The 23,175-nt window shown below is 39.9% G+C and overlaps 1 protein-coding gene across 1 annotated transcript in view; it reads right to left on the reverse strand.

The window, feature by feature from the left end:
• Nucleotides 1-22,549, reverse strand: part of VPS41 (VPS41, HOPS complex subunit) — a 211,166-nt gene extending 188,617 nt beyond the window's left edge. Inside the window, exons 1-2 of the mRNA XM_012809959.2 lie at nt 22,475-22,549; nt 12,524-12,562 (exon numbers count right to left, since the gene is read on the reverse strand). Coding sequence (XP_012665413.2) covers nt 12,524-12,562; nt 22,475-22,495 — 60 coding nt within the window. The 5' untranslated portion in view covers nt 22,496-22,549. The remainder of the gene's footprint in view (nt 1-12,523; nt 12,563-22,474) is intronic.
• Nucleotides 22,550-23,175: the final 626 nt, after the last annotated feature.

Consider the following 23,175-nt stretch of genomic DNA (forward strand, 5'->3'; position numbering starts at 1 on the left):
ATCATAAACCAAACCCAGTATATAGCAATAGAAAGCATTTAAGATCAAATATTGTAAAAATACAAGGACCGAATATTAAGAAATCTGACTTCACCAAATGATAGGTCAAAGAAAAACCAGTTTCTGATTTAAAAAAAAAAAAAAAAAAAAAAACCTCTCAGTAAATAAAAAGATTTCTCTCCCACAGAGCCAAGAATGAAGAGCTGAAAAGGATGGGTTTAAAATTAGAAGCCAACAATAATACCTAACAATGAAGTAAGAGAAGCATTCCCACCAGCAGGAAACAACCCACAGGTGCCAACTATCACTTCTGCTGTCTTCAAAACCAACTTAGATGTTCTAGCCAAGGCAAAGACAAGAAAAGAGAAAACAGGATAAATAGATTGTTGTTGGTATGGTTGTATCAGAAGCGATATTAACTATGGAAAGAACAAAACACAGCTTCTGCCACGACAGAGAGCTCACTTGGGCTGCTGGTCCTCGTTCCTCAAAGCAGCCCTGAGGACACCATACAAATTACAGGAAAGAGGGATTCCAAAAATTAATCTCCTCAAGTGAGAAACTGAAACGAACCCCCATTCACTGCAGAAACGGGCAGCAGCTGCCCCGCCCAGCCTCACTCCTGCATCTCCCACCCTCCCCTACCAAGCACAGGTGACTCCTCCCAGAGCGGGGCACCCTGGGGGTTTGCCTAAACAGCAAGTCACAAAAGCTCAGAATAATCATTTCACAAATTGCCACACTGAAATGTATTTAATCGAGGAATTAATCAAATAACAGAAAAAAATCCAGGCGCTGCTGTTAAGAGACATGAGAAATAAGGATGAGCAACTATCTAGCTAAAATTCACGAATGTCCTTAAAAAAAGAAGAAAACGAGAATTATCCAAAATCCCGCTGGAATTCATAATCAAGTAGCCAGTTACAAAATTAAACTTTTCTTATGCCACTTGACCCTATGTAGCCCACCTACACTGGACAAGTCACTTAACACCTTGGTACACACCACAGAGGATTTCTGTAAGAATTCAGGGTAACAAATGCATATAAGGCACAAAGCACAGTATCTGGTAACATCCAGTGAATGTCAGAAACTAAATCTATTACTATGATCTGTGTGCTCGCCCCAAGTTTAAACTGCAGAGCTCACATCCTCCCTTCCATTACCTTACCAGAACATAAACTTGAACAAATGGTAACATTTCTAATCTCACTGCCTCTTTGTTTCAAATTACAAAAAATGAAAATGTTGCTTTTGATATTACCATTAGTAAAATATCTTCAAACATATCTAAGTGTGAATCTTGTTACAAGGAAAGTAAAAGGAAATGTGTCATCTCCTGCTTAGGACGGCAGGGCCCCCCGGACACTTATAAAGACTAGAAGTAGCCATCATGGGCCAAATACCTCCAAACTTCCCAGTCACTGGTGACAGAAATGATGATGACAAACTAAAACCTTAAGCTTTATCAGAGGTGTCCCCACCCTGCTCTGATATTATTCTGAGAGACTTATTTGACCCAGAGGTCTTCAGGCAGAAAACTCCTATGGTAAAGAACAGTGATGATATGGATGCCTGTGAATCTCCATATTTAAAAATGGCTGCAATGAACCCGAAACAGCTCATGGATGAAAGAAAGCTCCATGCTACTCAGATTTGCTACAGCATTTCTTGACCCTGTAAGAAAGGAAACCCTTAAAGCCTTGACAATGTACAATCAGGCCCTAACTGTCAAGTGAGATGATCATTTAAACAACATTCCTGACAATCATCACAAAAGACGCACATTCTCATAAACATAGTTGCTCCCAGTAGTAGCAGTTTCACTACAACTATTTATTGTGTTTCCTTTTGCTGGATATGCTTAACTCCCCAAACTCTGAAAATGAAAGCCTAATGAAAAACTAAGGGGACAAGGTCATCCAATCAAATTATTTACCCTATCTTTGTCTTACTGCTGCCGTAAAAATGAGTAGGGACTTAGTAGCTTGAAACTACCCCAATTCGCTATCTTACAGTTCTGTAGGTTAGGAGTTCCACACGGATCCTACTGGGCTCAAGCAGGACGTCAGCAGCACTGGATTCCGCCAGCAGCTCTACAGGAGAATCCCTTTGCTTGCCTTTCTCCAGCTCCTGAAGGACACCTGCATCCCTTGGGTATATGGGCCCTTCCTCTATCTCCAAAGGCAAGTTGAGTCTACTCCACGCCACATCAATGACGTCCTCTCCTAACTCTGTCTTCCCTTTATAAAGACATTTATGATTATGCGAGACCAGCCCAGATAATGCAGGATAATCTCTCTCTTAAAATCAGCTCATTAGCAACCTTAATTCCCTCTTGCCATGTCATGGGACATAGTCACAGATACCAGGGATTAGGATGTAGGCATCTTTGGGGTACCCTTATTCTGCTCGTTACTGAGAAAGACATAAGGAACAGAGAGGCTAGAAATAATGGTAGGCTATGGAGTCGGATGCCCCAAGCTAAACCCAAAGCTAAATGAAAGACAGTTTTCATCTGCTTGGTTCTAAATTAAATCATGATCCATCCCTTTGAGGCTATAGCATGGAATACAACAGTCTTTAGTTTGAGTCAGGAAGCAAAGTGGTTCTTGTTTCTGTTTGACAACACATTCCCTGAAAGCCCTAGTTTCACCACCTCCAAAATAAAAACACAAGGCCAGCTTCACATAACTGTTGCTAGTATTTATGAAACTGATTTATTCATTCACTCACAAGCAGCTCTGGTAGGTACTGAAGATGGGGTCCCTGCCCTCTCTACCCTCATAAAAGTGCCTGTCATACACCTGAACAAACAAACGAACAAAAAAACAGCAACAACAGCAGCAGTAGTGTGCCTTCTGAATACCTTCAAACGCCAGGCAAGGCACCACCACACATTATATCCTTTAATCATCACTCGGCAAATGTGTCCAGACTCCAGATTCTACTACTTTGTAATACACCGTATAAAAATTCCTGAGGGCATCAAAGACATTCTGCCAACTCAGTCTCTCTTGAGCCCATCCCACTTGTGCTCCACAAGTCACCAAGACTGCTCTCCTCAGGGTCACAATGGCCTGCCTCTGCACAGCCACGAGCAGATCCCTAGACCTTGTCCTCTTGGTCCTCTCACCACATCTGACACAGTGATCCTGCCTGGCTCTGAGAGCACTGCTCTTTCAGTTTCTCACAGGATCCTGAGAGTGATCCCCCACTGGCTCTGAGAGCACCGCTCTCTCAGTTTCTCACAGGATCCTGAGAGTTATCCTCCACCGCCTCTGAGAGCACCCCTCTCTCAGTTTCTCACAGGATCCTGAGAGTGATCCTCCACCGGCTCTGAGAGCACCGCTCTCTCAGTTTCTCCTCCTGCTCAGTCTCCTCTGCTGATTTTCCTTCTTCTCTGCAATGTGGTAATTTAGGCATCAGTCTTCATCTGTTCTCTTGTGCTGAATGATCTCATCCAACTTCATGGTTTTAAATATCATCTCAAGGCTGTCTCATAAATTCTTACCTCCAGCTCAGACCTGAGCTTCTTTATCCAACTACTTACTAGACCATTCCACTTGGGTGTCTAATTGACATCTCCAAAGTAAAATATCCAGAATGGAACTTCTGATCTACCTCCTCACCATCATCACTTTGCCCTGAGGACCACAGCAGCTCTAGGGCACAGTCTTCTAACCCAGTGAACAGTAACTGGTTCATTTCTTTCACTTCCAACCCCATATCCTAGCCAGGAAATCTGTTGTTATACTTCAAAAAGAAAAAACAAAAAATACTCTAAACCCTTTATTCCTCTTCCTAGAGTTCTACCAAAGCCTCCAAACTCATTTCCCTACTTCCCGGTTGTCCCTCTCAGACTTGTTTTTGAAACAGCATCCAGAGTGATCTTGCTGAAATCTTACTGAAATAAAGACCCTCCAAAGACTTGCCAGTTTACTCACAATAAAAAACCAAGACCAGGCCAGGCATAGTGGCTCACACCTGTAATCCTAGCACTCTAGGCTGATACGGGAGGATCACTTGAGCTCAGGAGATTGAGACCAGTCCAACAAGAGCAAGACCCAGTCACTACTAAAAATAGAAAAATTAGCCGGGCATGGGGACACAAGCCAGCACTCCCTGCTACTCCAGAGGCTGAGGCAGGACTGCTTGAGCCCAGCAGTGTGAGCTGCAGTGAGCTACATCATACCACTGTACTCTATCCCAGACGACAGAGGGAGACCTTGACTCTAAAAAGAAAAAGTCCATAAATTGACTGACAGGCTTTACATTCTTAGCTGTCCATATTTCTCAGCCTCAGTCTCGTTCTCAAAGACACCTGGCATGACTTCACTTTCAGGGATTATATGTGTTTTTCCTTTTATCTGTGAGATTTTTACATCAGATATTTACTCAAATGTCACCTTATCCAAGAGGCCTTCCCTGACCAACCATGATAAAACAGCAACTCCTCAGCTCCCTCCATATTTCATTTACCTAATGTTATTTTTTAATGCAAAACATTTATAACCATTTGCTATTATACTTAAATTTCCTATTTATTGTCTACCCACCTCATCAAATGTTGGCTATTTGTATAGCATCCCAAACATAATAGTATTCAATAAATATCTGTTGAATTAATAAATGATCAATCAATTTTGGACTACCTAAAATATTTTTATCCTAAGTAGTAAAATTATAAATTCTGTTCAAAGATATTTCACACCAACAGGAGTCATGTTCATCTCTCAATCTCGAGCAAATAGCAGAAATATCAATTCAAAAATAGTATTTCCAGAGCATTTTTACTTCAGTTTCCAAATATATAATTTTTGTAATATATGCATCAAAGGGAATGTTTATTCATGCCAGTATCATGCAATAATCAGCAGAACTTGTTAATATTAATAGCTCATTAAATCAAAGTGTAAGTTTGTAATCCAAGGGCTATTTGGAAGAATATAACATTATAACCCTAGGTTCCATTTTTCTCAGCAATCAATCTTACAACAGGGTATATTACCATTTGGGTTACTAGTTGCACTAAATTTGTTTATTAAAATTAATACATGTAAAGAATCAATTTAAGTTTCAATAAATGATTCATAATGTTCTACCCACCAGGTGAGATAAATAAATGATTTTTGTGTGATGCATTTTCTGATGTAAAAAGTTATCTCTTGCTTTCTCACAATGACTGATTTTAGCAAAACTAAAAGAGAACTCAGCTTTTGAAACTAGCAGTTGTATTTTAAAATTAATTTAATTTAAAATTAATTACTCCTTCAATATAAACAGCAACAGTTTTCTTTGAAATAGCTTCAGCTACTTGTCAGTTCACTTGGTTTTATTAAAATTTATCTATCTAATGTGTTCAAGGCCTCCTAACTGGGATATTTAGAAAAACTAAACTGGATCTAAATGAACATCTGTTTAAGAGGCATGTTTTCTAAATAATGCTAACAAAAAATTACAGGTATGACAGTAATTAACCACTGGGTTGTAACATGTCTTGGCCTGGGCACTGGGCAATGCAACGTGTGAGCAATCTTCGCTTCAGCAAAACACAAGATAGCCAGAATAAGCCTTGGTTTAGCTATTCAGTTGCACTCCTAAATCACAAAAGGTCACTGGGACCCCCAGCTGGTAGTGCCAAGCAGACCTCAGTACATTCAGTTTCTGTTTGGTCTCTTCTCTTTCCTCGCCACTGTTCTCTAGCCTGATGCTTTTTCAATCTTGTTTTGCTCTTTGTTGTTCAACTAAAATCTTGAAATGTTAGAATAGCAGTTTGATGCTTCTACTGTAAAGTTCTTTATATACAACACACTAAACTCTTCTAAGAAAAGTGGGGTGTACTTCTAAATATATAATACATCAAGAACCTATTCAGACTAAGCAGGATTTAAAATATATAAATATATAAATATATATACATATATATATATATCCATGAAGTGAGGCTGCTTTAGTTTCCAGCTCTATGACCAATATATTCCACAGCACATTGTTTGTGTTCCACAAATTGGAAAGACCCTACAGAAAATGACATTTCTGTACTGCTGATGTCTCAATCTCCTCAGCCTACACTACTGATTCTACTTATAAATATACCTGTGTTGTGCTAAGCTCCTACGGTTTGAGAACTGTTTGCTACTTCAGCATAATCAGCCTCTCCTGCCTAATATACTACCTGATAAGATTGTTCCATGTATGAGCTAATCCATGTAGAAGCACTCAGCACAACACATAGTAAAGTAATTGTTGATTCATGATTTAAATATTATCTCGCATTAAAATGTATATCATGGTCCACAGTGGTGGCTCACACATATAATCCTAGTACTCTGGGAGGTCCAAGCAGGTAGACTGCGTAAGCTCAGATACTTGAGACCAGCCTGAGGAAGAGCAAGAGAACAGAAAAACCACTCGAGCATTGTGGCAGTCTCCAACAGTCCCAGCTACGTGGGAGGCTGAAACAAGAGGATTCTTGAGCCCAAGAGTTTGAGGCTGCTGTGAGCTATGATACCACAGCACTAACCCCAGGGCAACTGAGTGAGCTATATATATGTATACACACACACACACATATATCTCATAATGCACTAGAATGTTTACTGCAGCTCAATTCACAATTGCCAAGATGTGGAAACAACTGAAGTATCCATCAACTCACAAATGGATAAGCTATGGTATGATATCCATAGCTATGGATAAGCATATCCATAGCTATGGATAAGCTATGATACCATGGAATATTATTCAGCCATAAAGAAATATGGACACTTTATACCTTCTGTATTTACCTGGATGGATTTGGAAAACAGCCTTCTAAAAAAGTATCTCAAGAATGGAAAAGCAAGCATTCAGTATACTCAATACTAATATGAAACTAGTAGATGAACAATTACACGCCCATGCAAGAAAAAAAACACAGTTAAATTCAAGCAGGAGGGAGGAGGCAGAGGGAGGGAGGCTGGTACACGCTCACCTGATGGGTACAATGGAGGGGTATATGGCACACCAGGGTGAAGGGCTCAACTACAACATGCACTTTACCTAACAAATGCAAACAATGTAACCTAATCATTTGTGTTGATAAATTAACCTGAATTTTTTTAAAAAGGAAATAAAATAAAATTTCAATTAAAAAATGTGTATTGGGCAGTGCCTGTGGCCTCAAAGGAGTAGGGTGCTGGCCCCATATACTGGAGGTGGCGGGTTCAAACCTGACCCTGGCCAAAAACTGCAAAAAAAAAAAATGTGTATCATACGAAAGAGATGAATCAGATCTGGGAATTATCTGACAAGGATTTTAAAGAGGCCATTAGAAAAGAGCTTCAACAAGCAATTATAAATTCTCTTCAAACAACAGGACTTCTCAGCAAAGAAACAGATTCATTACAAAATTTTTTTTAGAACTGGAAAATAAAATAACCAAAAGAAATAACTCAGTGGATGGGCTCAACAACAAAGCAGAGATAACAAAGGACAGAACAAGTAAACTTCAAGATAGATAAATAGAATTTACCACCTCTGAACATAAGAAAAAAATTTTTAAAAAGTCTCAGTGACCTCTGTAACAGTAACAAAGGGTTATCTTTCAGAATTACCAGAGTTCCACAAGGAGAGGAGAGAGAAGGACCGACAAAGTATTTAGGGAAGTCCTGGCAGAAAACTTTCTAAATTTGGTAAAGGACATAAACCTACTGATTCGAGAAAGTGAGCAAGTCCCAAGTAAGATAAATCAAAGAAATCCACGCCAAGAGATATCATAATTAAACTTGTGAAAACTAAATTTAAAAAACTTTTTGAAAGCAGCTAGGGAAACACAGCACATTACTCATGGGCACCAAGTCAAATGACAACAGATTTCTCCTTTAAAACAACAGGTCACGAGGAAGTGGCACAGTATTTCTTAAGTTCTGAAAAAAAGGAGTTGTCAACCATGAACTGCTATATCTGGTGAAAATATCCACAAAAACAAAGGAGCAATAAAGATACTCTCAGCTTAAAAAAAAAAAATCTAAGAGAATTTGTCACTTGCAGACGCATTTTTAAAGAATAGCTAAAAGAAGTTTTCTAGACAGAAAGGAGCACGAGATAGAAGGTAACAGAAGGTGGCACACAACTTTTAAAAGGACAGGATGACACAGAAATGAATGAAAATAAGGGTAAATTATAACCAATATAATAGATTATCCTTTTTCATGCATTTTAAAAACAATTTTGATAGTTGAAGCAAAAAGTATAGCACCAACTGATGTGGTACTCAATGTATGTAAATATTTAAATAATTGCACTTAAAAAGCAAGGAGGGTAAATGGAAGTAGGTTTCTACACTTGACCAGAAGTGGCAAAACATCATGGACACCAGCAGACTGTGATAAATTACTTATGTACATATATTTTATTACTTAGAGCAACCACTGAGAAAACTAAATAGTAAACGAAAAACACTATAAATAAGTCATGTTCAAGTAACTCACAAAAAGGAAGAAAAGACAAACTATGGAAATGTAAAAACAAGAGAAACAGAGAAAAACAATGGCAGACTTAAGGTCTAACATTGTGATAATTACTCTAAATGTGAATGGTCCGGTTAAAAGATTGGCAGAGTAAAAATAGGCAACTGTAACCTTTTCACACGCACAGTGAGTTACATGTAATACTGGTAAAATCCAAATAACGTCTGTAGATTGTATCCATACTGATTTATTGGTGTGATAATGTATTCGTTACATAGGACACTACCTTTTCGGAAGTGAGTGAAGGATATACAGAATCTCTGAATTATTTCTTACAACCGCATGGGAATCTACAGTTATCTCAAAATTTCAAAAACGTTTAAATATCTCAATAAGAAATGTATATTAAAGTAAAAACAATTTAATCTTTATTGAAAATATAGAATACAATAAAAAAGGTTGAGAAATATATCAAACTTCCCCTCAACTCCCTCATTAGAGTCTGAAATGAAGAAGGCGTGATGTGAGGTTTCATTCTGGGCCCACAGCTTTGTAACCCAAAAGTTCTGTGACATCAATACAGAAGACATTTTGTAAATGTGCAGAGATGAATATATTTTCCTTAAATAAAGTTTGTCTTTCTAGGTATATAAGTTATGCATAACCTTGACCCCCAACCCTAATAGCCTTACAAGAAATGATCAAGGGAGTCCTAAAATTGAAAATTAAAGGATGGTATTCACGATCATGAAAACACATGAAAGTATAAAACTCACTATAAAATAATTACAAAGAGGAGGAAGAAAAAGGAATCAAATGGCAACAACCACATAATTTCACCAGACCACAAAGACATTTGTAACTTTCATTTGTCATGGAAAATTTAGAAAATGAAGGCAGATAATGATAACAAACAAAAAAACCCTCACATGATGCAGTGTTAATACGGTCTTGCATTCTTTTCTCCTAAGCTTCTATGTGGATTTTGGGGAGTAGAGAGACTAGAATATATTCTCAGTCAGAATTGGTAAACTACAACCAGTGGGCCAGATCCAGCAAGACACCCATTTTAATGCAGCCTGCAAGCTAAGGATGGTATTTACCCTTATAATATGGTTACATGCCTACATAATATCCTCCTCCTTATTCCCTCTATATCTGTTTAGCTTTATTTACTGCCTAGACCTTTACCAAAAAAGCCCATCAATGCCCCCCCGCCCCACAGAGCCTCCACAGAGACTTACTATACTTACAAAGCCTAAATTTGCTCTCTGAGCAGCTAAACGACTTTGCTGGTCCATAAACTCACTAGAATCAGGAATATCTGGGAGCCCAACCACTTCAACAGAACTGGTGAAAAGTCTTTCCAAGCCCTCAGTTGAGGCATCAACCTGAGTATCTAAAATACAAACTGAAGTATAGTAACACAGAGCACTCCCGGTGTGCTAGGCACTGTGCAAGGTGCTTTACCAATATTAATCTCATGTAATCCTCACAGCTACCATGTAAGGCAAGCAATAACCCCCATTTTTCACATGAGGAAGCTGAAGATTAGACGAGCTGAGTGCTATGCCCAGGTCACACAAAAAGTACAAGGAAGGGCCAAGATACCAACCCAAGGTCACGACTCCAGTCCTTTAGTACCATCCAAACAGAGGGCACCAGAACGTGAAGGCATTTGCAAGAGCCCAGAGTTGGGACCATTTCTCCCACTAATCAGCCTTATGACCTTAAACACTCAGGCCGCCTTTTGGGTCTGCTTCCTCAACTTTAACAGAACTACCTTTTCCTTCTATTTCTTTCCTCAGTTTGATCAACTCTTATCCCCTCACTTCCTAGGGTTTTTTTTGTCCATTTCTAGTCTGATTTTTTGGATTTCTGACTTAAGGTAGTTTATTGTACCTGCAAATGCTTATTTAAGGATACTCAAGTAAGTAAGTATTATGATGGAGCATTATGTTACCATCTCCTGCTGCTAAAAATTTTAAGTATTGTTTTCTGTTTTCTTCCTATAGTAGCTTTGCAAGGCTGTTACCTATCATTTCAATTCATTTTTAAATGTCACAGATGTTTCTGGGTAGCAACAATAGATGTTACTATGGAAGGGATAGGGTATCTGAGTGGTTTATTGGGGTTTTATATTTTCTTTCCTAAGTGGCACCTTTTGTGGTGGTGGGCAAGTAAAGTGGGGGAATCTCCTGACCTCATGATCATCTCTGTCTCTGGGCACCCTTAATTCCCACTGCAGAGCTGGCTGAGGAATTCAGATGTTTATTTCCTCACCTTTATCGAAGTTCGTCATACTCCTTATTTCCCAACTACACAGGAGGCCTGGGTTATGTGTGCTTTTGTCTACTCTCCTTATTGATACACTTAGCATCTGAAGGATGTGTGGGAAGATTTACATTTAGATGGCTGCAAATGCCCTCCTCGCCTAAAAAATGAAATTCCTGGACAGACAGCTCTAACACAGCATGATACTGAGAACACCGAGTTCTAGGTTGACTAGAGATTTCAAAAAGAAGGGTGATCTAAAACACTTTTCACTACTTTAAAATTAACAAATAGTATACCATATCTACAAGCAAACTCAGAAATGCCACACTCAGTGACAGCCCCACAGGGGCTGGAGGTCCTAGGTGGTGAAAATGTTAGGAACCATGACTACACAATGGCATCATATATAAGATATTCTCTAAAGGAACTGCATAAGTGCAACTTTTCCCTTAAAAAGCAAATAAAACTCATATAATAACTATAATAGGCACAATTATCAGCTCAAATTTAATATACTGTCACAAGGCTAGAGTCCTATCAGCATGGACTTCTAGCAGGTTATCACAGATATTTTTTCATTCCTCTGAGCTTAATACTTCTTATTAATCCATCTGTAAAATTAATAAGCTAATTAATTTGTATTATGCTTAAACTTAATTCTTGTGCATATTCTTTTTTTTTTTATTGAATGGTAACTATGTACATTAATGCACTTCTGGGGTACAGTGTGGGGTTTTCACATGCAATCTGAAATACTTCCATCAAACTGGTCAACACAGCCTTCATGTCATTTTCTCAGTTATTGTTTTAAAACGTTCACATTCTACTCTTAGAAAGATTCACTTGTACCCCTATAAGATAAACCTCAGAAGTGGTGCATATTCTTAAAAAGGAATTTTTTAAAAACCCCTCCATCATATATTGCTTTTTCCCTTTAAAATACAATATTCATCCAAAAGCTGAACTACTAGTTAAAGAAAAAAATATATATACAATCTTCAACACAACTTAATTCCCTAAAGAATTAAGTGGATTCTTTTAAGGTGGGGGTTGAGGACTCTCTTCCCAACTTTAAAGGTGGATTAGTTTCCTTTTTGAGAAGCTAACTCCAATTTCAATGATTCAGAAATTCATATTCACTAAATGAACAAATAAAGAATAATTATTATAAAAACCTACAATGGCTATTTTTTTTTTTTTTTGAGACAGAGTCTCATTATGTCACCCCAGGAGGAGTGCTGTAGCATCACAGCTCACAGCAACCTCCAACTATTGAGCTTAAGCGATTCTCTTGCCTCAGCCTCCCAAGTAGCTGGGACTACAGGCGCCCTCCGCAACACCTGTCTGTTTGTTACAGTTGTCATTGTTGTTCAGCTGGCCAGGGCTGGGTTCAAACCTGCCAGCCTGGGTGTATATGACCGGTGGCATAACCACTGTGCTGCAGGCGCCACAGTGGCTATTTTTTTTTTAATGTTGAGATTAGTTTCTAAAACTTTGCATCAACTTTACTACTGCCAACATGCTTTAGGTTAAAACGCTATTCAAGATAAAAAGAAAACTTTCTGTTCCTTTTTCTGCGGTTGTTAATATTTGTTTTGTTTTTATCTAATTGATTTAATATTTTTAAAATACAACTGGCATGCTCTTTCCCAAGACTCAGTCATCTATGGCCCCACTCTACCGTTCACCCCTGCCCCTGGACCTTAGGAATGCCACATTTAGCCAAGTGGAGAAAGCCCAAGATAATAACATGGTTAGCTACAAATCCCCAGGCTCCTGAATCACCATCTTACCTCAGACTCATCTGTAGATTCTCCAAGAGACCCCATTTCCTACAAAGCACAGAGAAGGAAAACGGTCAGAAGAGAAGACAAAAGAAAAAACATTTGCAAGGGAAAGGCATCCTCGTGTGCCCACCACCAACACACATTTGCCCTTTCAGGAAGGGAGTCCGCAACCCCACATTAGAGCACTCTACACGCTCCACCTCTCCCACCATGTCTCCTCCAACTTCACAGGCTGGCAGGCCTGAGATGGTTTACTCTGGGGTCACACAGATCCAGGACCCTGCTGACCTCCCTCCGTGAGTCAGCAGGTGAATAAATTATCCCAGGAACTTGTCATCTGAGGGCCTAGCAGATTCTATCCCTTGCCAATAATGGAAATCTGTCTGGCAAAGCAGCCTTGCTGATCTGATCTCCAAAGGAAAGAAGAAACTGCCATCTCAAATTATCTTCAAGCCGATTTTTACACTGAGAAGCTCTTACACTATTAATTATTACGCTATTAATCTGGTTGAATCAAAAGTACTGTTTTGCGAGAACAGCTTTTAAAAAGAATCCCCTGCCGTGGTACCTACCAGACCCTGTGCAAACAAGCTGTATAATTTACATGCGCTCTTTAAACCATTACCACTAAGATAAAGTCTGCCATTTAACACAGTTTCCCTCTTGCTAGACGATGAATCTTGCTGCTCTGAAGGAAACAAAGCAAAAAGGGAAAAATTGACTGGATCCTGCTAATTTCTCACCTGTCCAGTGGAAGACAGAATCTGCTGATGCCACGTATCCTCAAAGAGGTCAGCAAAATGAAGATTTACTTAACGTACTTATAGATATCAATAGCAATAACAGGTTACAACTAATATGCTGACACTGAGTGTAAGCATTTTACAACAACCCATAAGCAAAAGAACAAAACAAAACAGGACAAGAACATTTTAGATTTCTTTTTCCAAGAAAAAAAAAAAAGAACACGTTAAGCAAGGTTATATATTACTCCATGCAAGTTGGTAGCAGTACAAAAACATTTTAGTGCTTAAAAACATTTTAATTTCATTCATCAAAACTCATTAAGACCCTGGTAGGTAGCAGGCACCCTCTGAGGCACAGCCTTGTGAATGACAGACCTTGCCACCCAAAGCCATTTCTAAAATGGGAACAAATAATATTTGTAATTTAGTATTTTATTATAGTTCTATCATTAACCTTGATGCATATTAGAATCTCCTCTAAATCCTAATGCAGTCTGTTTAATTTAAGGCCAATCTAAGTCCTAGAAAGTTTTTAGTAATTTGGAACTATAGTAACTTTTTGTTCTTAGCACCACATTAAAAAACCCCAATTTTTTCACTACCTGACCACTGTAAAATGGTTAAATAACACGTTTTACACCCATCCTTCCAGTGTTTCTTCTCTGCACTCACCACCCCAACACCTGGCTTTAGTCCCTTAACTATCTCAACCCTTCTCTTGTAGACGCAGTCCACTTTAACAGTCACTGGTCAGACTTCCTTACTGAACGTCTATTACAAATTGCTCACTATGCTAACTTCTTCACCCGTAGCATCTTGAAATTTCCTAACAACTTCTGGGGTCAGAACAGGGAGGTTTAGAGGTTGAACTTAATGACTTCTAACATCCCTTCCATCCCTAAATATTAAGTTATTAGCACTGGCAAAACAAGGCTTTCACAAGTATGCCAATAAACCACACTTAAGATTCCTACAAATAGTTCCTACATCTACATTCTAAAAACACACCTGATTACTCTTTTTGGAAGAATTACATTAAACCTAAGGACATTTTTTTTCCTATTTGGAATATATTCAAATATGCACACAGAGTTAATGGATGAAAGCCCAATTTATGTTCCCCAGCCAGCAATTTCAATCCCCAAACTCAAAACCAAATTACACTGTTGCTGCACACCAGACGCATGCAGTGCCGGGATTTGATACCTGGAGGCAGGCAGATGTCAGGGACCTGAGTCCTCAGGGAAAACCAGGCTCTAAGAGTAGCTTCCTTGGCTGCTGTTATCAATAAAGAACATTTACTCCAGTAACTCTGAAGCTTATCCTCAGCACCAGTATGAACACTCCAGCCAGAGATAGGCCTCAATAAAATTTACACTTCAGTCTATAATACTACCAAAACAATGCATGAGTAAGTGACCTCTGGAATTAATCGGATCTGTTATTTCCTGGCTCTGCTCATTCACCAAGCCCTCCTATTATTGTTCTAAAGACAGAGAAGCAAACAAGAAGACAAAAAGCAAATGTCACCAGTGGGGGATCTAGGAAGGCCTGACCTCAAGAGAGACTGCCATCTGAGAAAGAGCCAGTGGTTTGCAAACATTTTTCTAGCTCCACACTCTCATTCAGAGAATCTAACTCCAGGCCTGGTGTGGTGTCTCACATCTGTAATCCTAACAACTTAAAGGTAGAGGCAGGTGTTTGAACAGCATAGCAAGACCCATCTCTACAAATACTAAGGAAAATGAGCTGGATGTGGTGGTGCGCGCCTGCAGTCCCAGCTATTTGGGAAACTGAGTCAGGACTGCCTGAGCCCAGGAATTCAGAACTGCAGTGAGCTTTGATTGTGCTACTGCACTCCAGCCTGGGCGACAGAGCAAGACTCCACCTCTAAAAAAAAGAAAGCAAAAATCTAACTTCAAATCATGTAAAAATACAAGCTAAACACTGTGCTGTTCTCTTAAGTGAACTAAGCCAGACACAAAGAAGAAAAAGATTGTATGATTCCACGATGCCACTTAGATAAGACAGAAGTAAAATAGAGGTGACCAAAGGCAGAGGGAGGGGAGGAATGGACAGTTATTTTTTTTAGGTTTTCATTTCATGATGATAAAAAGTTCTGGAGATGGAGTGTGCTTGTCTTAGTCTGTTTGTGCTGCTACAAAGGATAACTTGAGGTTAATTTATGGTTTATTTGGCTCAGGATTCTGCAGACTATATGAGCAGCAAGATGGCAGCATCTGCTTCTGGTGAGGGTCTCAGGCTCCTTCCATTCATGGCAGAGGCGAAGTGGGGCCGGTGTGTGCAGAGACCTTACAGTGAGAGAGAAAGCCAGACAGAGCCAGAGAGAGCAAGAGGGGAGGTACTAGGCTCTTTTTAACAACCAGCTCCTAAGACTAATAAGAGCAAGAACTCACTCACTAGCTCATGGACAGCACCCAGCCATTCAGGATAGTTCTGTCTCCACAACCAAAACACCTCCCACTAGGACCCACCTCCAACATGGGGGGACCAAATTTCAACATGAGCTTTGAGGGTACAAGCATCCAAACTGTAGCAGTGGTTATGGCTGCATAACAATGTGAATGTATTTAACGGCATTAAATCGCGCACTTGAAAGTGGTTAAAATGGTAATTTTATATAACGTATATTTTACCACAATAAAAAAAATGCGCTATTCTGTTTAAAGCAAAAGCGACGGGCTAGAAGACACCCAATGACACAAATGTACAGCTGGACAAATTGTGGGTAACAGGTGAACAACTAAATTCACAAAATATCACTTTACCTTTTCTTTGCAAATGAATCCCTTAAATTCAATCATATGTCCATCATCTACCCAACTGCTTTACCTAACGATTTCTGTGTCTTGACATGGCACCTCTCTAATATACTCATCAACTGCCTTCAGGATTATCTTCCCAAAGCACAGACCAGACCGGTTGCTACCCTCCTCAAAGAACCCTCAGTAGTCCTAAAGAGAAGATTTCAGATTCCCCAGCAAGGGAGTTAAAGCCCTTCCTAGGCTGGCTCCCAGGAGACTTTTAGCCTCACTTCCCACTCTGTCCATAACCTACAACCTTCAGCCACACTGCAGGACCCCTGGCTGAGATAGCACATGTTCATGTCTCTATATAGAGGTGGCAGAATGGTGGCCTGGGGTCTGGATACGGCCTACAGGTGTTTTGTTTGGTCTTTTAAAAGAAGACTTCTATATAAAAATCTGTATTTAAAAATTCGTAAACCTCAGACCACATGTCTACACACTGTTCACATTTCTGCATTAGGTCAGCAGGAGCTGAGCAGTTACACCCAGGACAGAACACACTCCACCCACCACATGACTCCCAATCTCCTACACCTGGGCACTCCCATTCATACCTTTTGTCCCCTACTGACTTTGAATTTGTTCTCACTGCTCTGACCCTGTTCTTACTTCCTTCTCTCAGCTTAGAAGGTGCTTGGCCCACCCTGCACCCACCCTGGGGAAATGCTCTTCGAGCTCAGCAGAAGCCTCGGGGATAGCACAGGGAAAGGGCTGCCAGGCAACCAAGCTGAGGGCCTTCACTTTTGCTACAGCACTAGAGCTTGGTTTGTATGTTTTATAGTTTCACAATGGCAATCTGAAGTTTGAAACTGAAAATCACTGGCTACTTCTGATCCCCATCCTTTTTGTACAGCCCAATCTAGGTCTCATCTCCTTCACAGAATTGTTTCTGGTGAGCCCGGGCCTCATGGTCTAGACCTGGCCTCCTGTGGACTTTGTTTCTTCCCATAACCCTCAGTTAGAAGCTAATATCATCTATTTCGTCCTACTAGTTATCATTGTTAATACACTATGGACAAACCCAAAGGATTTGGCCTCTTGGTGTCCCACAACCTACCCAAAGAAATAGCTCAACATATGTTTCCTGGTCACCATAAGAAATAAGCAGCCAATCTAAAACAATATTCTGCCTCCTCTGTATATTCTGCAGTATTTATGAGTAATACCAAGTACATTTTCCCCAGACAGATGCTTGGACTGTTAGCTCATACTATGAGATAGCTACAGAAGGGGGCCTGCAGGTAGGCACCAGCAAACAAGGACAAGGCCATTCCAACAGTGTCAACCAGCTGGCAGGGCCCCATGGGCTCTTAGAAGACTTCTCTAATCAAAGCCTTCAACCACCTCTCACCCCTAATGCTACCATCAGTGCAGGACTATGAGAGTGGCCTAAGACTCCGAAAGCTGGCCTCAGAGGGTCAGCAGGGGTGAAGACGACACCTGGCAGCCCAGGGGAGCAACAGCAAGAACCTCCCAGGTTGTGAAGTCCTCAGAATTTTAAGCCTCTTCACTCTCCTTGTTTATTGGGAGAGCAAAACAGAATTTAAAAGACAAATGGTAGGCTGGAGAGCCTGAGTAAGGCTGACTTGGCTCCATGTTGTCAAAAGAAAATGAACAGACAGGCTCCAAGAAATCTTTTACCTCCTTCTATGCCTGGAGATAGACATGAAGCATTCACTGCGATAATGCCACCTTCTCTCCCTTCCTGACCAACAGTGTGCCCCAGCTAAGCTTCACGGGAAAGAGAGTTGCAACAGACCCCAATGTCTGACATGGGCACAGGAATGAAGAAATATTTTGTGTGACATGTACCTGATGACCCTCTGTCACAAAGACTCAATTTTGATAACCCTCTCTCACAAAGCACAAAGGAGCTGTAGCCAGTTTTAGGGACTCAAGGAGATGGCTAGCTGAGCAACAGAGAAGAAAGAGTCCCCAGGTAGGTGGTGAGAGTTGGGTGACCATTACCAAGCCCATTCTTGGCTCAGCATCAGTAGCAGGTGACCCAGTCCCAAATCTGACTTTACATCAAAACTCAGTTTGAGAGATAGATTAATACACTTTATCTTCACAAATTCTGATTTAGTAGATTTTAATCCCAGTTGTTAACAACAACCACCACCACCAAAAAAAAAAAAAAAAACCTCCGCTAAGAAGGACCAGGAATTAAGCAAAAGAATAGGCAAGGGGAACTGAGCACAGCAAATGGAAAGAAGCCGCATGAGACACAGACACCCTGACCTGGCGAGTGCCCTCCCTCCAAGGTGGTGATGTGGGCACCAGGGATACACTAATGAGCAGCTCATCACGTCAGCCTCCAGCCAACCACCAGAGGAAGATGAGTGGCAATACTCACAAAGCTGTAAGCAAGTCTGGCTAAACTAATTTGCGACTGCACTTCAGTTATACGATGGTAAAGAGCCGGCCCTCAAAAAATGTGTCTTATCTTGTGCTTTTCCTATTTCTTGTTTAGGCTTTGTTTTTCCTTTCCTTATTAGTAATATTGCCCTTTAAAAGATCTGTCTTGGCCAAACTGTAAGAAGAGAACTGTGTGCATATAAGTCCAGGTTTAGATAATTAATCTTTGTCCTACTTATAAAACAACCATTTCAACCTACCCACTTTAACATATTTTATCCCGTCTCATACTCCCAACAGTGATGCAGAGTAAAATTCCCACTTCACAGACAAGAAAACTGAGGCACTCAAATATGTGTTGACTTGATTTTTATTTTATACATTATCCCATGTGGGTATGCGTGATTGCAAATGTGCCATCCGATAGTCCATAAGTGATCAATAATAAGGATGGAATCCCCCTAACTTCTAAAATACAGAAGGAGAATTTAAAGCAGAAATTCTCTATCTGGTCAAGAAATAGATGGCCTGATTGTTCAAATACTTTCATGGAGCAGTGTCCAGGCAGGTTGAGGAGGCAGAATGAATGAACATGTACCTAGGGGGCAAGCAGGAGTCAAGAGAATACGGAGCAATCTACGTTACACTTGAATTAACAACTCTCAAAATTATTTGTCAAGTAAGATAAAATAATTCCACACAAATCCAACCAGGTTAACAATTCAGAATGTTATCCTGCCCCCAATAAATTTATTTACACATTTTATTAAACACATAGTACCTATAAAGAACTATCTCTGTCGGAAATACAGACATGAGTAAGTCCTTGTTCTTATTCTTGAAGACTCAGCAATCTGTAGGAAAGATAAGACAAATACACAAACAGCCAGACTGGAAGCTGAGTGTTATTCCTAAGAGAGAGATGGACAAATACTGTTGGGCATCTATGATTGCCAAGGTCAACTATAAATCATTTGGGGCCTAAGCAGAACTGCTGATTAGAACGTTTCCAGGCAGAATGCAGAGTATTAGTTCTTTCTGCGAACTATACAATATACATGTAGTTACTTTTGCAAACTACATTTATGATATTAGGCAAAAGCAAGGATTTCCCAGTGACCTATAAAAAAATTTCATTCATATCTAAAGAGTGATTTTAGTTTTAGACTCTGTGAACTGTTTTATGTTATGTTCACTCACTCAATGCAGATGTCACGAATTTGGTTCTTCCTAAAATTAAGGAAGGAAAAAAAGCAACCACCAAAGAATACAACACTCAGGAAAGTTAATGCAGAGAGGTTTAGTTTTGTGTTGCTCCTCTTGGAGAGCTACCTGCATTTATATATATGGTACCAAGATGAAAGATTATGTCTTCACTTTCTAAAGGGTTCAAGGTAGCAAAATAGAATACTGAGCAAATTTATATACTACCCTGTTAAGTAATTTTTAACCTTCAAAAATTATATAATAAAGGCCTATTATCTTTGTCGGATTCCAATGACTTTCTACTAAAATGCAAAATGCACCACAGAAAAGCCTAACCACTTTTTCATTGGTAAAGACTGATAATATAGATACAATTACTTACTAGCTTTCTTAGGAAAAAAATTAACAGAATTTGTGAATGTTTGTTTCTTTCTGTCAATGACAACAGACCGCTGATCTTTTTAGGAAAGACACTGACACCACCGGGGAGGAGAACGCCCACTTCAACTTTATTCTAGCTGCTAAAGCATCAAAGGGGAAATAATGACTTGAGAGAAAGTCATCAAAGTAATAGAGCTAATTCCACTTCATAAAATAAAAAATGATTTCTATCAATTTTTGTGATCTAAATGATTTAGAGTTAGGTTCTTAAGTGATTTTAAAAGGCAAGGTACTCTAGTGAAAAGCCAGGAGCTTTGGAGAAGGCTGGAGATTTTACTAAAAAGTCTAAACAAGTTACCCAAGTTGTGTGAATTTCAATTATCTGCAAAATGCAATAATTTAACACATATTTCTTTAGTACCAACCAACATTCTATGTGTTGGGCTACTTAGCAGAGAACAAATCCTTGTCATGATAAAGCTTACATTCTAATGAAGGGTGTGTGGAAATATGCAGAACATACAGAAAAAACACTACAGAAATTTAAAAACAGTATGCCAAATGGTGATAAGTATTATAGAAAAGAATAATGCAGGAAGGAAGATTCAAAGCATGGTCAGGTCTCACTCAAAAGGAACACTTGGACAAAGGCATGAAGAAAGGAGGAGGAAAGCCTTGTAAGTATCAGATTCATAAAAGGAAACAGCAGCAAAAGCCCCAAGGTAGGAACATGCCTGGCTTGTTGAAGGAACAGTAAGAAAGCTGATGAAGTGACAGAAGGTGAGGAGAGTAGTGGAAAATGGGGTAAAAGAAAGGTGGCAAGGGAACAACTAGGCTAGCAAAAGGTTTTGATGACAAGCCATGGGAAGAGTTGGAATACCAGAGGTATTTGCCTGCCTAACAGAATTCTTTTAGGAGAACCAAATGCACAGTGAAAGGATTTTTAAAACTGGAAAGTGATACACAAATGTAAAACATTCTTATTATAACCCCAACTTTCTACATGTCTTTTTACAGCAGACGACTCTGCCAAACTCTGTTGTACGAAACAGTGAGATGAGCAACTTTCTCCATTTCTACTACACTATCCCTAAAAACAGAAGGAACATGGTTGTTTGCTTTAAAATCAAACCATGAAACAATTATATTTCAACATGAAATGAATAATGTGAAAAACAATCTCACCACTAATCAACCAGGCAATAGTATGTCCTTAATGAGCATTTTCTTTTGAACTGCCCAGAACGGAAAAGGCAGACGCAAGTATTAGGCAAGAGATTCTCTTGTTACCACAAAGAACGGAACTAAATTTCTACTTAAGTCAAATTTCTTAATTATTGGCCTATATAACATGTACACAGGGGAAATTTCACTAAGAACTGAAAATAAATGACGTATGTTGCAAATGGTAAAAATTAAATTACTGAACTAGGTAATGTCTCTTAATCACTTTTTAAAGTCAATTACACAACTGACAACCCTGTTAATTTGTGAGGAAAAACAGTATCAAATTGAAATGACATTGCAAATGGACATTTAAAGTATCTCCCCCATGTTCTAGTCTTGATCTGCTTCTCTTTTTTGTTATTTCGATTTACTCTGTCATTTCGCATGACATTTAGGTGGCTACCCTTATTGTTAAATAAATACATTCGTATTCCCGTCACTAATTTCTACCCTAAACTACAGTGTCACGTTGCCAGTTGCTGAGTGGATGTTGACACTGATGTCCTGCCATCAAAAAAATAAATCTCATCTAACTTTTACTGAACCCAATAGTTCTAAGCACTTTAATCTTATGTATTACCTTCTCCCACCTTAAACCGGCCCTCTGAGGACGGTACTGTTACTATCCCCATCCTACACTAGAAAGTTAAGTAAGTAGCCCAAAGTCATACACTAAGAAAGGCAGCACTTGCAGCCTAAGCATTTATGCTCCCCAACCAGTGCATTTAATCCTTGCTGCACCACAATAGTGCTTCAGCTCTGTACCTAAATAAATAAATAGAAAACTTATCAATTACTCTCCCCTGATTCTCAGTGTCCTCCTTAGAGTGGAAAGCAACTTAAATTTCAATCACCTGGCTTCAAAACTCAAGTCATCTCCTCCAAATCTACGAGGAGTCAGTCCCTGGGGCAACCTGGTCAGTTTTCACGTCAAAATGTCACTGGGCACAGGATGCAGGGACCAGGCCCAAGAAAAAGCCCCCTCCGAACGCGGGGGTGTGTCGGGGCGCCTGGCCCAAGTTCCCTCCCGGGCTGCGCCCGGCGCCTGCTCTCTGCTCCTAGAAAGAACTTCCACCGCCCTCCCCCCCGTGCCGTGGGGCCGCCTCTCTCCCCCGCAACTCCGCACCTCCGCGTCGTCCACGCCACACCCCCGAACACCGCACCCCCGGCTCCCCTTCCCCTGCGCCTTAAACTAGCTGTGCAGTCTTTACCTGCTCCTCCGCTTCCGCCATGGTGCGGCCGGCGAGTCACATGACAAACCCGGAAATGAGAGGAACCCAGACTCTGGGCCCGGGGCCTGCTGGGAAGTGTAGTTTGAGCCGCGCCTGCCCCGGCTGCCTTTTTCTAAGTGTTCAATTTACAGGGGCTGATTTCTGCTGCCGACTGTCCAAGGTCAATGGAGTTCTGCTTTGGAGAATCTGAATGTAACTCTGTTAATGCTACAATTTATTTTACTGTTGTTCTTGTTCCTGTGATTATTAAAGTAGTATTTATTAAGAACTTTCTACATATTAGGCCCTGGGTGTATAGCTTTGCATAATTATCTTTTCCATCCTCCCTGCAATTCCTACTATTATCCTCAATTATAGGGTAGAATATTGGAGCTCAGAGGTTAGTAAGGTTATTGTAGCTCAGCTAGTAGGAGACAGAACCAGGATTAGAATTCAGCCCTGTCTGATGCCAAAGACTGTAATTACCAAATGCCGCTTTCTCTATAAGTGTTCTTGCCTTTTATTCCCCAAAGTATATTCAGTGAATATAAATCAGTCTTTGCAGTGGACAGCCAGAGAACAATTTGTAATCTAACAAATGCCATTTACTTCTTACTGTTTGCTACTTAGTTAACATTGTCTTCTGGCATGTGAACGTTGAAAATATTCTTTAAATCTCTTTTTTAATTAAATTATTTGTT

This window comes from Otolemur garnettii, unplaced genomic scaffold (assembly GCF_000181295.1).
Source record: "Otolemur garnettii isolate 467f Iridium unplaced genomic scaffold, OtoGar3 scaffold00119, whole genome shotgun sequence".
Lineage (NCBI taxonomy): Eukaryota > Metazoa > Chordata > Mammalia > Primates > Galagidae > Otolemur > Otolemur garnettii.